At 36.0% G+C, this 14,660-nt stretch overlaps 2 protein-coding genes across 2 annotated transcripts; one reads left to right on the top strand and one right to left on the bottom strand.

The window, feature by feature from the left end:
* The first annotated feature begins 4,043 nt into the window (after nucleotides 1–4,043).
* Nucleotides 4,044–5,024, top strand: LOC131617382 (uncharacterized). Its single transcript, XM_058888682.1, has 2 exons — nucleotides 4,044–4,191; nucleotides 4,359–5,024. Exons 1-2 carry the CDS (start codon nucleotides 4,152–4,154, stop codon nucleotides 4,796–4,798), a joined length of 480 nt encoding a protein of 159 aa, XP_058744665.1. The 5' UTR covers nucleotides 4,044–4,151; the 3' UTR covers nucleotides 4,799–5,024.
* A 1,551-nt stretch (nucleotides 5,025–6,575) lies between these two features.
* LOC131617381 (uncharacterized) lies at nucleotides 6,576–7,847 on the bottom strand. Its single transcript, XM_058888681.1, has 3 exons — nucleotides 7,563–7,847; nucleotides 7,284–7,424; nucleotides 6,576–6,891 (listed from the first exon to the last, which is right to left on the bottom strand). Exons 1-3 carry the CDS (start codon nucleotides 7,761–7,763, stop codon nucleotides 6,748–6,750), a joined length of 486 nt encoding a protein of 161 aa, XP_058744664.1. The 5' UTR covers nucleotides 7,764–7,847; the 3' UTR covers nucleotides 6,576–6,747.
* Nucleotides 7,848–14,660: the final 6,813 nt, after the last annotated feature.

Below are 14,660 nucleotides of genomic sequence, written 5' to 3'. Positions count from 1 at the left end.
TAAAAAGTAAATAATTTCAAATTATGCATTTATTATCTAAAATTTTACATTTATATTTGATACTAAGTGTTATGACATTAAGACTCATTCATATGTTATTTCATGATTATCATTTAAAAGTTCTAAATTACTAAATATATTTTTTAATTATTTATACAAGGGTTAAATATGTTTTTTGTCCCTATAAACATCTCAATTTTGGCTTTTAGTCCCTATAAAAAATATATTGACTTTTAGTCCTTATAAAATTACTTTTGCATTCACTTTTGGTCCCTCTACAAGGACTAAAACTGAATGCAAAAGTAATTTTATAGGGATTAAAAGTCAATATTTTTTTTAAAGGGACTAAAATTTATTTTGAGTAATTTTATAAGGACTAAAAATATATTTAACCCTTTATACAATATTATAATTAAATTACCCGTGCGGGAGCACGGGTCTCTTACTAGTTTTGACTATAAAACATTATGAATAAAAGATATATAATTATAATGAAAAAATTAATTTAAAATATATAAATTCTTCCAAAATTACAATCTTCCTTCATAAATTTTATATTCTAAAAATACTTTTATATGTAAGTATATAATATTTTTCTACTTCTAACCCACCAAAAATATATAAAACTTGTGTAAAATCAAATACTATTAGCATGTTGTTATGTTAAATTAATAGCAAAAATAATTATATTTATGAATACTATAAGATGATTTATGCAAATTATGTTTATGAAATTGTAAATAAAAAACGACTACATGATTTTATAAAATAATAGAAGTATATGTACATAAATCTTTTGAAAATATTTTTTGAAAGACATCTATTTTAAATATCTTAGAAAATTAATGTCTCTATTATTAAAAAAGCTTTAAATATTTATCATTTTATAAAATTTTGACACTGAGACACAATCAGTCAATGCATTTTAGAATATTTCTTTCCAAGAACACAAGTAATTATCTATAGAAAAAGATGGGGAAAAATTACTTATTTTGCTTTATTAAAAAAATCTTAAGATTTAAAATAAAATGAAATAAAAATAAAAATGTGGTTAAAAGAGATACTAAACAAAAGATTAGAAAAGAAAAATATGAATAGTTAAAAGTTAGAAAATTAAATTGTAAAGTTGAGTGAATAAAGAATATGCTATTTGTCAATTTAATGGGGGCTCATAAACAACTATAGTAGTATTACTATATAATACTTTTGCTTGTTTGTGGGGCTCATAAACAACTATACCAGTAATACTATATAATACTTTTGTTTGTTTGTGGGGGCTTGAGCCCCCAATGCATTGGGAGTAGATCCGCCCCTGGGGGAGAGAACAATTCTCCAATTCACTATACTTCAAAAGTTGTTACAACAAATTACAAATGAGTTACAAAAAATATTCTTCCAAATTCTCAAAAACAAACTTTATTTTCTACTAAGTGTTTCCCTATCTCTTCAACTCTCAGTATAAGAATCACACAAATTCATATTTTTCAATCCCGTTAAATATCTCCAAAGGTTTCATAAACTCTTGCAACTTGTATCTAACAAATGATAGAAAAACCACATATATAACTAACAAAACATTAACGGACTCAATATATGACCCATTAATAAATGGATTCGCGAACAAGCCCAAAAATGTGTCAGTATCAAAATATGTCATTTTTCCTTCTCTTTTCTCACTTGAGGTTTTAAGGCATATTACAACAATCTCACCTTAACTTAAAATTGTGGTGATGTCAATTTATCTATCAATCACCTTACTCCTCTCTACCAATTTGAAACATTATTCAACAAACTTGATCAAGTTCAAACCACCCTTAAATCTTGATCTCGCCACTTGCTTCCAACCACCTTTTTCTGCTTTGATAGTCTAACAAGCCCACAACTATGGTTCTTCAACCATCTTTGACTCCACCTGCTTTGGAATACCTCCCTAGAGGTCCTTATTTTTGAATTTTGCAATCCTTCAGCCATATTCAAAGTATAGCACCCAAAGCCAGCATAATCATACCTTAGATATGCTACAATATCCCTCTTTACCTTATCACGAGTCAAATGATAAGTAATTGCTCCCTCCAGTCAGGTTACATGAGGTAACCTTTGAGGGACTTAGAGTCCTCATAGTTAATAAAAGCTCTCGCTTGACGAACTCATTATCTCCATAGGCGGAATTGTTTCCAAAAAATCACACCTAAGGGGCGCGATCTATATCAAGCCCCAGAGACTTGGTGTCAAGTCTTACTATAAGGCTCGATATAAGTCCCGCTTAAAAGGTTAAAATGTGACATCTAAGAGACTGAGCGCCTCCCTGGTCGGGTTACATGGGGCAACCTTTGAGGGAATTAGAGTCCCCATTGTTAATAAAAGCTCTTGCCTGATGGACTCAATATTTCCTCGGGCGAAATTATTTCTAAAAATCACGCCTAAGGGACGCGATCTATATCAAACCCCGAAGACTTGGTGTCAATTCTTTCTATAGGGCTTGATAGAAGTCCCTCATGAAAAGTTAAAACGTCTCATGGATTTAGTGCCTCCCCAACCTAGTTACATGAGGAAACCTCTTAGGGACTTAGAGTCTTGAAAGTTAATAAAACATCTCACCCGAGGGAATCAATACCTCATCGAGCAAAATTGTTTCCAAAAATCACGACTAAGGGGCGTGATCTATATCAAGCCCCGGAGACTTGGAGTCAAGTTTTGCTAGAGGGCACGATGGAAGTCCCTCTTGAAAGGAGATATATTACGTCTGAGGGACTTAGCGCATCATCTGCAAAGCTACATAGTAGTAAATCTGTCATGACCTAGACTTTTAGGGTTCCACTATAACCTCATCGGGGAAAACATCGACCCTTGGGACATTCCCAATTATCGATGGTAAAAAAATACTTCGCCCTCTGTCAAAAGACTTGTGTCTGAGGGATTGTGTAGTGTTATATTTGCAAATGTCCATTCCCTAGTTCGACGGCTTGGGACCGCCCTAGGAAAAGGCGGTGACTCAAGGCCTACTAAAGGAAGCTATCGCCTCGCCCTTATGTTTTTCTCCCCCCAGAGAAGAGGAAACGTGGGATAGGACGTGTTTTTGATAAAGAAGAATCATAGTCTCTATTGACCCACGTTCTCCTTGGAAATATGAATTCAACTGTCAACCTCTTGACTAGGTGAGCAACAACCTTTTCTTGAGAAAACCCTAGGGACCCAGAACTCCTATAAATACACTATCCCTCAAGGGGGTGAAAGAGACTCTCAAGTAACACATACTTACAGACATCCAACACTACTCCGAGAGCACTCCGTTCCGAGTAACTCTAACAACGTCCCTCTAACTACCTACCTGCAACCTAGCAGCACCGACCACTAGTAAGGCCTCTCACCTCACACGAGATGGTCCCTTAAATAGCCTCAAAAACTACCTCACAGGGTTACTCTCCGCCGTAAGCTAGCTCTCACACTTAAACGTGTAATATACCTATTAGAGCATCTGAGTCTTTTTGCCCTTGCAGGAGAAGCACAAACACGTCTGTAATTTTTTGGACAGTATAAATTTATATAAATAAAAGAGAAAAGAAAAGATAAAAAATTATTCATTACTGAAAATGTGAGGAAAAAAATGTCAAATTTAAGAAAAATGTGGACTATATTTTGTCAAGGACAACATCATTGGTTTTACGGTATTTTGATTTTCTTCAGCTTGAACGGTACCTTTGTGTCACATAAAATTCTTGAAGTCCTCCTCAATTTCAGACATCCGACTTGAATTCAATGATTTACATCCACTTATATTTCTCCATAATTTTATATTAAGGATCCAAAATATTTAAATCACATGACTTGTGGGATGATATAGTCTCCAACTTTCATCTATGAGTTAGATACTCTTGTTCTTTTGTTGATACTTATAAATTAAAAATTTCGAGTGAAAAATTAAAATGTAAATTAAAATTAAAAAAAAAATGATATTACTTAGTTAGTTAGGTGTGAAGGTACATCGGTAATTTATATGAATATGAAATAAAATTTTATATTAACCAAATAATAATTATATTTGGGCCACAAACGGCCCCCAAAAGAAACCGTTGCCGAAAAACAAAACACACAAACGGAAACAAAAACAGCATCATCATTCCGAATTCATCGGAGCTCACTTATCAATCTCGATGCCTCGTAAACGCTTCGGAATCCAGGAACCCCAAACAGGTACCTTACAGTTCTTATTAACGACCCGCCAAAACATATCATAATCACTCACTTTTTCAAAAATTCTTGCTTTAACGTTCTAGCTATTAATATTCTATAATCCTGCGTAGCACACAAGGTGTTTGATGAAATGTTTGATAGAATAACCTTTCTATCTTTTACTGCAGCTATACAACATGCCCAATACTATCTGAAGAAAATAGGGCTAGGGCCAAATAACTACTACTTCTGGAAACAAATTGGGAAGGCTTTGATATGCACCTATACTGTCATGGGTGCGGCGTGGTTATACAACGAGACATCACCGTTGGGTTGGTGGACGCTGAAGCCAATGCCAAAGGAAGAGAAAGATATGGCTCATTTGTACGAGCGACGTGAGTTTCCGTATCCCGGTGACGCAGAAGCTATGGAGGAGTTTGTTAAACAGGGTGGAATGATTGGAACAACTATTGGACCTAAAGGGATGGTGGAGAATGATATGGATGAAAGTGATTACAAGAAGGAGCTTAAGGATAAGAAGTTTGAGCAGGAGGCTCAGAGGCTTTGGTTGAGGATGAGGAATGAGATTATTGCTGAGCTTCAGGAAAAGGGTTTTGAAGTAGAATGAATGCATTGGATCTCTCATGTTGGGGATAAAAATAAAACACAGCATTTGTTGTGTATATAATGAATGTTATGTTTTCAATAAATTATGGTAGATGGAAAAGACTAATCTATTTGAATGTTATATGACTTGTGTAGCATATATTGCATTTTCCCTAATTGGATTTGGCTTCTTTTTGCTTTCTTATGTGTATCTTTTAAGTAATGGGATTGCAGCATATCATTGTTAAGAGCACATTAGTCAAGCTTGTTTATGTATTTGGAGTAGCTTGTTTTGTGATTAAAACAACTACTGATGTTTCAGATGAAACTTTAGATTGAAAAGCTGTTTTCTTGCTAAATAAATACTAAATTAGTTAAAATTAAGTGAGAAGTAAATATGTACTATTTCAAAATATATTGTCAAGTATAGAAAAACAAAAACTGTATATATTTTTTCATTCAATACAAGGAGTGGTGCAGAAAAGATATAGCAAGATGAATTCTTGCATGAGCTTTTGGAATATATAAGTTGTAGTTAGTGTCAAGGGAATTTTACTTACGGTAGAAAATTTCTCATGTTTAGTAGTTTTTTGTTTTTATGCTTCCATCCAAATATGCAGTTCCCGCAGTCAATTCAACTTGCATGTAATTCTCACTCATCACTTTAGTACTGATACAAACACCGGACACGATATTGACACTGACATGTCGATACCAGTAATAATTTGAAAAAATAAATAAATTAAACGTAATCTCAAATATCGGTGTCGTATCTGTGTTAGTGTCGGACATAGACGCGTCATTTTTGAGAGGTGTTGGTGTCCAACACGGATACGGACACGCCATTTTTAAGAGGTGTTGTGCTAGAGTATATAACTATTTTACCCCTTATTGTCAGATTTCTGAAGGCTAAATATACAACAACAGTTTCGATTAGTAAATAGCTATAGCATAAGCTATTTACTTCAATTCCCTGAGTCTTAGAAACTTGAAACTGGTGTTGGATCATTTACTTAAACCATTTACTGCAATTCCCGTACCATACCATTTCCTTCAACTATTTACTCCATATAACATGACAGTGATGCAAAACTTTGTTTTGCAATTCACATGCAAGATGCAGCATCACACTTTTTGCAATACGCAAAGTGGTGCACTTCAGATTTAAGTTTTACAACTCAATCTCAAAAGCTTCAAACTGGTGTTAGACCTTTCAATTTGGTCAAATCCCATAAAGCAATTTGTATCCTCCAGCTCTCAGTTCCTATAGGTTTAAATTGGTCACCTCTCATAAGACACTTCCCTTGCTATTTGGTCCCAGAAATGACCCAAATCATCCTCTCTATCATTTGGTCACAAATCATGAGTTTTCCATGAGTTTTCCATGAGCTGCCCGATTTGAGGATTGTTTGCAGTGGTTAGTACACAAGTCCTGTGCCACTGTTGTGGGATGTGACAAATTGTGTCGGGTCATAGTTCCAACATACAGCAACAATGAGCTTGATTGGGGTTGCATTGGTGGAGAGAGCGGATTCTTTGCAAAGGAGAAAGGAAAACAGAAGAAGCGGATTCTTTGTGAGGAATCTTCTGCCTTCTTGAGTTCGATACTACTTGACTTTGAACTGTAACAAGATGCAGAATGCCAACCACATATGAACACAAAAATGGCATGTTTGTAAAATGATGATATATTTCAAGGCATGTAGTATCTGAGTGCAGTTTGGCTCCAGTAGCAAGTCAAGGTTTTGTAGGTTATGTAAGACATTATTAGAGGTAGGGAATGAGGTAAGTTTGGATGAAATAATTATTGTATACAGAAAAATGTTTCTGCATTATGGATTACACAAAAAGGTTTGCAGGGAAATTATGTGCACATCTAGAACTTGTGCAACTGTGACACATGCCTAAATCTGTTTCCAAAAGAAACCTTGATATTACTGCATAAATCTCTGTACATATACAATACAAGAATTACATTTTGCTGTTATGTCTGCCAAATAGTGAATGCCGACCTTCTGCTATCAATTCTCCAGTAGCTTTGTTTTTTAGGAGAACAATTGTTCCAGAATAACCTCCTTTCCTTCCCAACAGCCTAGAAGTAATTTCTAATTCATCCTGCAATAAAATAAATGCACAGATTTACCAAACTGAACATTTTAAGTATATACGAAAGTTCATATAATGGCAAGTTGCATGTTAACATCAAGTCTGAAGCCAAAAACTTGTAACAGGCTCTGTGACAAGTGGCTACAACAAACAATACACATCAACAAACAACAAGGTATAAAGTCTGAATGCCAACAAATGCCTGACATCGAACATCCGAAGTGTTTATGCTACATAGTTTCCTGTATTCTGATAGAAATCATGGTTTCCCTTTATCTCACTTTCAACATTTTCAGTATAACGAAGCTCGAACTGGCAAAATAGTACAACAAGACTCTACAACCATTGAGATCAAACTAAAAAGACAAATATAAAAAAAAAAAATGTTATGAGAGACATACATGAACATGAGCAGTTGAAAGAAAAGAAATAGACATATCAACTGAAACATTCGCGGGGAGACCCTCTTCAAAGATTACAGCACCTCCCACCTCATCCACAAGATTTGCAATTGCGCCCTTCGCCAACTTTCCATTACTGTCCTGTAAGAGAAGCAAAGCAAACATATATGCCAAGTTTCAAATTACAGTGAAAGCAAAGTTGTTAGAATGAAATTAAAAGCATAATTACTATGAAATAATACGGAAAATAATGAAGTAGGGTTGAGGTGAGTTAGTTACGATGAGGCGATGAGGGACTTTGAAAGAACAAGAGACGAAACCGGGTTGGACACGGTCAACTTTGATGCCAGTGAGAGCGAAGTGTTCGTAGAAGCTTGTGTTATCGCCGGGTCTGATTGAAGGAACCGATTGGAGTCGTGATAAGGCTTCCGATTCTTGTTGGTTTAGCCTCCGCTGCAAGATCTCCTTCGTCTTCTCCATCTTTGGTTGCGTTTGTTTTTTTCACGGTTGCAGTTTTGATTATTAGTGACTACGCCTAGTTTACCGGATATCCTAGAGTTTTACTTTTTATTTTGAGCTATGCTATTACAAATATCAAATAGAGTGGAAAATGTTATTTAATATCGTTGTTAATATAATTATTTAATACAATGACAAAATAAAAGTTTAGGGTAAAATCAATTTAAATAACATTTTAGAGTAACTATAAAAAGTTGGTTAATATAATTTATAATCTATATTGTCTACTAGAATCAAAATTATGATTGAGTGGTGATGATAGATTTCTGATGCGGTAATGTCGATCTTTGATACATCGACGCGTGGATGAATTTGTAAGGTTATCACTCCAACGACTAAGTCAATTAAAAAATTTAAGATGAGTGAAGTAAAATTATGAAATCTGAAAAAGTTTAACTTAAGAGTATGTTTAAGAGTTGGTTTATAGAGGATTTTAAGAATATCACACACATTTCAAAATATAGACGCAACCCTTCAAAGTTTTCCCCTCCAAAATCCTTCAAAAGCCAACTCTCAAACGGACCCTAAGTCTCACGTATGTCCATTATATATAATGGATAATATTGTTTAGGATTTGCGTCGTTGAGCTAGATATTTGGATCTTGCCCGTACAAGGTCTTTGGTCGGCCTAAAACAGTTGCCCCTAAGGCTTGCGAGATGTTTCATCAGCCGACAAGTCTTTCAGAAGTTGTGGTCGAAATCTAATTACCAAAGTTGATGTAAGAAGAAGTGGGAAGGTAATAAGGCGGTTGCAAAAGTACTGGGGAACAAGCACATTAAATGTATTTCTAATACTTGAGACGTTTCGTCGATTTTTAAGGCATATAAGTAGTGACCTTAGGTTCGTAGATTAGGGTGTGGTACTCATCTCCAGAGAAATCGAGTGCACTTGAGTTCTCTTGTGTTCCCAAAGTGAAATATGGTCGTTGAATCATAACTTTGCGTTTTCTTTTGATCTAACTCGCTGCCCAGTTCCCCTATATAAGGGTTTCCTAGCTCTTTGGACGAATTTTTCGCCATTCCTAAAAGCCAACTTCTCCTTTTGGGAGATCAATTTTTTCCTTCTTCCGAAGCCATTGCTTGAGCATTTTCTTTCTTTGAAATGGAGTTTTCCATTCTACATGTAATATCTACTCCCTTCGTCTGCCCATATTTTCTACATGTACCTTTCTTCCCATGATCTTATTTTCTCATTTTATTTTCACTATGGCTCATATGAATATCACCCCCATGAACCTTTATAATGATAAATATCACCCCATGAACTAGTTCAGATTCAAACCTTTCTATTGTTAGTCATTTTGCTCCAATTATCATAAATGTATTTGATTTTTCTGAGTTAGGGGGGTTCTTTAGTGGTTCTTTTTGTTAGAACAAGATTTGTTCTGATCAATTATCTTAGTTTTGATGATAACAATAATATGAATTTTGCTTAAGATAATATGGTACTCTAATCCAATGCATTTCCTTTTCAGGAAATATATAAAGAGTATGCATAATTCAGCGCTCAGAAGCTTTGTCTCAAAGGGTTCAGCATGCAACATCAGAACATGGTCTGGCAAGACATCAGAAGATGGTCGAAGCAGAATCAGAACATGGGTCTATGGAAGCATCAGAAGAACATGAGATCAGAAGCACTGAAGTTCTGATGGTATCACGCTCAGAAGCACTTCAAGGTCAGAAGATCAGAAGATGCTTTGCACCAAGCTGTTTGACTCTGATGATATTCAAACGTTGTATTCACAAACATCAGATCAGAAGGAAGTACATGTGGCAGGCTACGCTGACTGACAAAAGGAACGTTAGAAGCTATTAAAGGCAACGTCAGTAGACACAGCGTGAACAAGGCTCGAGGTAGTTGACAAAAGCGTATAACATTAAATGCGATGTTGTACGGAACACGCAAAGCATTAAATGCACTCAACGGTCATCTTCTCCAACACCTATATATATATGAAGTTCTGATGAGAAGCAAGGTTAACGATTCTGAACAAAACAACTCATATTAACTTGCTGAAACTCTGTTCTATTCAAAGCTCAGAATCTTCATCTTCATCAAAGCTCACTACATTGCTGTTGTAATATATTAGTGAGATTAAGCTTAAACGTTAAGAGAAATATCACAGTTTGTGATTATAGCTTTTAAGAAGCAATTGTAATACTCTTAGAATTGATTACATTAAGTTGTAAGGAACTAGAGTGATCGTGTGGATCAGAATACTCTAGGAAGTCTTAGAGGTTATCTAAGCAGATTGTAACTAGAGTGATCGTGTGGATCAGAATACTCTAGAAAGTCTTAGAGGGTATCTAAGCAGTTGTTCCTGGAGTGATCAGTGTGTGATCAGAAGACTCTGGAAGACTTAGTTGCTGACTAAGTGGAGAACCATTGTAATCCGTGCGATTAGTGGATTAAATCCTCAGTTGAGGTAAATCATCTCTGCGGGGGTGGACTGGAGTAGTTTAGTTAACAACGAACCAGGATAAAAATAACTGTGCAATTTATTTTTATCGGTCAAGTTTTTAAAGCTACACTTATTCAAACCCCCCCCCCCCTTTCTAAGTGTTTTTCTATCCTTCAATTGGCATCAGAGCACCGGTTCTAAGGTGCAAGCACTTAACCGTGTTTAGAAAAGATTCAGGAAGAGAAAAACGCTTCAGTAAAAGATGGCTGATGAAACTGCAAATTCTACATCTACATCTAGCTCTGCTGAGCAACACAACGGTAACAATGGTTATACTAGACCGTCGGTATTTGATGGTGAAAACTTTGAATACTGGAAAGATAAACTGGAAAGTTACTTGCTTGGTCTAGATGGTGATCTATGGGATCTTCTGATGGATGGTTACAAACATCCGGTAAATGCCAGTGGCGTAAAGCTGACAAGGCAAGAAATGAGCGATGATCAGAAGAAGCTTTTCAGGAATCATCATAAATGCAGAACTGTTTTGCTGAATTCTATCTCTCATGCTGAGTATGAGAAGATATCTAACAGGGAAACAGCCTATGACATATATGAGTCCTTGAAAATGACTCATGAAGGAAATGCTCAAGTCAAGGAGACTAAAGCTCTTGCTCTAATCCAGAAATATGAAGCCTTCAAGATGGAGGATGATGAAGACATTGAAAAGATGTTTTCAAGATTTCAAACTCTTACTGCTGGATTGAGAGTTCTTGACAAGGGATACACCAAGGCTGATCACGTAAAGAAGATCATCATAAGCTTACCCAGAAGATGGGGTCCTATGGTGACTGCATTTAAGATTGCGAAGAATCTAAATGAAGTCTCTTTGGAAGAGCTGATCAGTGCCCTGAGGAGTCATGAAATTGAACTGGATGCAAACGAGCCTCAAAAGAAAGGTAAGTCTATTGCATTAAAATCCAATATCAAGAAATGCACTAACACTTTTCAGGCTAGAGAAGAAGATCCTGAAGAATCAGAATCCGAAGAAGAAGATGAACTGTCCTTGATCTCCAAAAGGCTAAATCAACTCTGGAAGAACAAGCAAAGGAAGTTCAGAGGCGTCAGAAGTTCAAAGAAATTTGAACGTGGAGAATCTTCTGATGACAGAAGATTTGACAAGAAGAAGGTCATGTGCTATGAATGCAATGAGCCTGGACACTTCAAGAATGAATGTCCAAAACTTCTGAAAGAAAATCCCAAGAAGAAGTTTCATAAGAAGAAAGGTCTTATGGCAACCTGGGATGAGTCAGAAGATGATTCAGACTCTGAAGATGAGCAGGCCAACTGTGCGCTGACGGCGACAGAAGATGACGGATCAGAATCTACATCAGAATCAGATTCTGAAGAGGTATTTTCTGAACTTACTAGAGATGAGTTAGTTTCCAGTCTAACAGAACTTCTGGAATTCAAGTCTCAGATTAGTCTCAAATACAAAAAGCTGAAAAAGCTATTTGAATTTGAAACAAAGAAGCTTGAGTTGGAGAATTCTGAATTAAAAGAAAAACTGTTAAAATTATCCAATAATGTTGGATCTCCTTCTGATTCAGAAAAATCCACTCCTAGTCTAAACCATATTCTGAAAGAATATGATTTAAGTTTCAGGAAGTTCTTATCTAGAAGTATTGGCAGAAGTCAGCTAGCTTCTATGATATATGCTGTGTCTGGAAACAAAAGAGTCGGCATTGGTTTTGAGGGTGAAACCCCATACAAACTTGAACCTGTTGATAAGATGAAAATCACATACAAGCCATTGTATGATCAGTTCAAGTATGGCCACTCACATGATATTAGGCACACTTCACATGCTCAAAGTTTTCACATTACACACACCAAAAAGCATGTGACACAACCTAGGAAATATCATGAAACTCATATTAAGAATTATCATGTTGTTCCTCCTTCTGCTTACAATGTTAAACCCAAGTTCAATCAGAACTTGAGGAGAACTAACAAGAAAGGACCCAAGAAGATGTGGGTACCAAAGAAAAAGACTATTTCTTTTGCAGATTCTCTTGGCGACAAAGAAGATAAAAGTCAACATGTCATGTCACCTGGACTCAAGTTGGTCTCAACACTTGAAGGGAAGAAGGACTGTCTTCCAAGTTCTGGTACTTAAATCTGTTGAAGAAACTATGTTTGTAGGAGATCAGAAAAGAAAGTTTATTAGTCTTGGAACCATCTGTTTTGTTTGTTTCTAAAGCAATGGTGTTTCGTTCTTGATTATTCTGAATGCTCTAAATGCTACAGAATATACAATATTGAAACATTGATTGTGGACGAATCAATAAATATCTGGTTTGATGATAAACTTGTTTCTGATGAAACAAGGCAGCTTAAGAATTTCTGCAGATACAGTTTTGTCTTATCAGAAGCTGCAGAACAAAGAAGTGAATCTCCAGAAGCTGTGTATATCAGAAGGAATGGATCAGAAGATCATTCAGATTTACATCAGCACACTTCAGAAGGAGTGTTTCCAGAAGAGAAACTTGATCAATTCAGAAGCAGTGATCGGAATCAGAAGGCGTAAAGCCTATTGAATATTTCACACCTGTCATCCATTATCTGATGATGAACACGTGTCTCTACGATCAGTACGAAGCGTGCAGTTGAAAAGACGCCGACCTAGGTAACTGTATTAAATCATTTCATTTACCATGCTATCTCTCCTAATGTCACTCGTCATTTAATGAAAATGATTTCTTTTGATTCTGAAACTATTCATTTTGTTTATTTATTCTTTTTCATTCTCTATTTTATATTCGTCTTCTTATATTATTTTCAAATCATATCATATATCTTTTTCGCTCCCTTGTCTCTCTTTCTTCTTGCATTCTCTCGTTTGAAAAGTTCTTAGCCGTTTTCTAAAACCCTAATCGAAAACCCAGTTTTCTTTTCTTGTTCGTCTTTTGTTCATCCTGCATCCATGGCTGCCTTCTCATCCCAAAATGTTAATACATCTGTTCCTCACCATCTCCAAGAAGAAATTTTGCAACTTACTCCTGTTGTTGCATGCTCTATTCCCAAGGACAAATTAGAAGTTCTATGTGAACTTATTGTTGATTTTGACAACCTTGAAGAACATGAATTTCATCTTAAAGAAGACATCATCTTTCAAGGATGGACCTCGTTGTTTGCTGAGTTCGTTGGCCCAGTTTATCCGGATCTTGTCAAGGAGTTCTGGGCACATGCTGTGGTTGCTCCAAAATCAATACTTTCTTTCGTCCATGGAAAGTTTGTTGTTATTACTGAAAACATCCTAAGAGTGATGTTTGATCTGAAAAACCCTGAAGAGGCTTTTGAGATTGATCAAAGGGCAGATTGGGGAGATGTTCTATCCACTCTCTATCCAAATGTCAAGGAAACAAAAAGCGTCAAGGATTTGAGAGATGTCTACAAAATCTGGACAAAGATCCTTCTTGGGTGTTTCTACCATAGGAAAGGAACACATGCCTCGGATTTCATCAATAATGAGCAAAGGTATATTCTTTATTGCATTGCCACTAAGAAGAAGGTTGATGCGATCTACATCATCTTCAACCATTTGTGGAAAGCAGTAAAGGATTCCAGAAACGCTTTCAGAGAAAAAGGTGGAACAATCATTCCTTTTGGAAGGATTATTTCAAATCTTTTGGTGCATTCAAAGATTGTTGAAAGCTTGGAATCTGAAGGTATTGTGAAAGACCTTGCTGTCACATCTGGGGCTTGTCTGAATGCATTCACTTTGAAGAAGATGAAAGTAATTAAGGCTATCAGTAAGACTCCCCAACCTCTTGCTGATACAAGAATCAGAAGAGCACCTGTTCTTGCTGAGTTTGAAACTTTCTTCAACTGTGAGGTACCTGTAGTCAGAACTAGGTATCTGTTATCACAAGAAGAAAATAAATATCTTAAAAATCAAGAGAAGGGTGCTCCAATGAAAATAAATAAGAAGAAGGAAGAAAGGACTAAAAGAAAGCATGATTATCCTTCTGCTGTCTCTAAGAAACAAGATGTTTCTAAAGAGGTCATTGCAAAGGTTGCTAAGTCTGTCTCTGATGAGTTTGAGAAGAAAGGGAAAGAAGCTGTTGAGAAGAAGAAAACAAGAAAAAGGAAGATGATTCTTCAAGAGTCTGATGAAGAAAATGTCTCTCAAGAGGCTGAGAATCAATCAGAAGTTCTGGCATATGTCAGAAGGAAAGAAATCTCTAGCGGCAAAGCAAAGATTATTGAAGAGCCGAAGAGTAAGAAGCAAAAGAAGACTGAGGATGTGGCCAAAGCTTTTCTGAGAAGTTCCAAAGGTATTTGCATTTCTGAACCTGATTCTGCTCCTGCTGTTCGTTCAGAAGTTGCACCAATAGAGGTTGTCCCTACACCTGAACCAGAAAAAGCCACATCAGAATCACCTGTTTTTGTCCAT

This window comes from Vicia villosa, linkage group LG7 (genome assembly GCF_029867415.1).
Source record: "Vicia villosa cultivar HV-30 ecotype Madison, WI linkage group LG7, Vvil1.0, whole genome shotgun sequence".
In the NCBI taxonomy this organism is placed as follows: Eukaryota; Viridiplantae; Streptophyta; class Magnoliopsida; order Fabales; family Fabaceae; genus Vicia; species Vicia villosa.
This window is presented reverse-complemented; position numbering and strand designations above follow the sequence as displayed.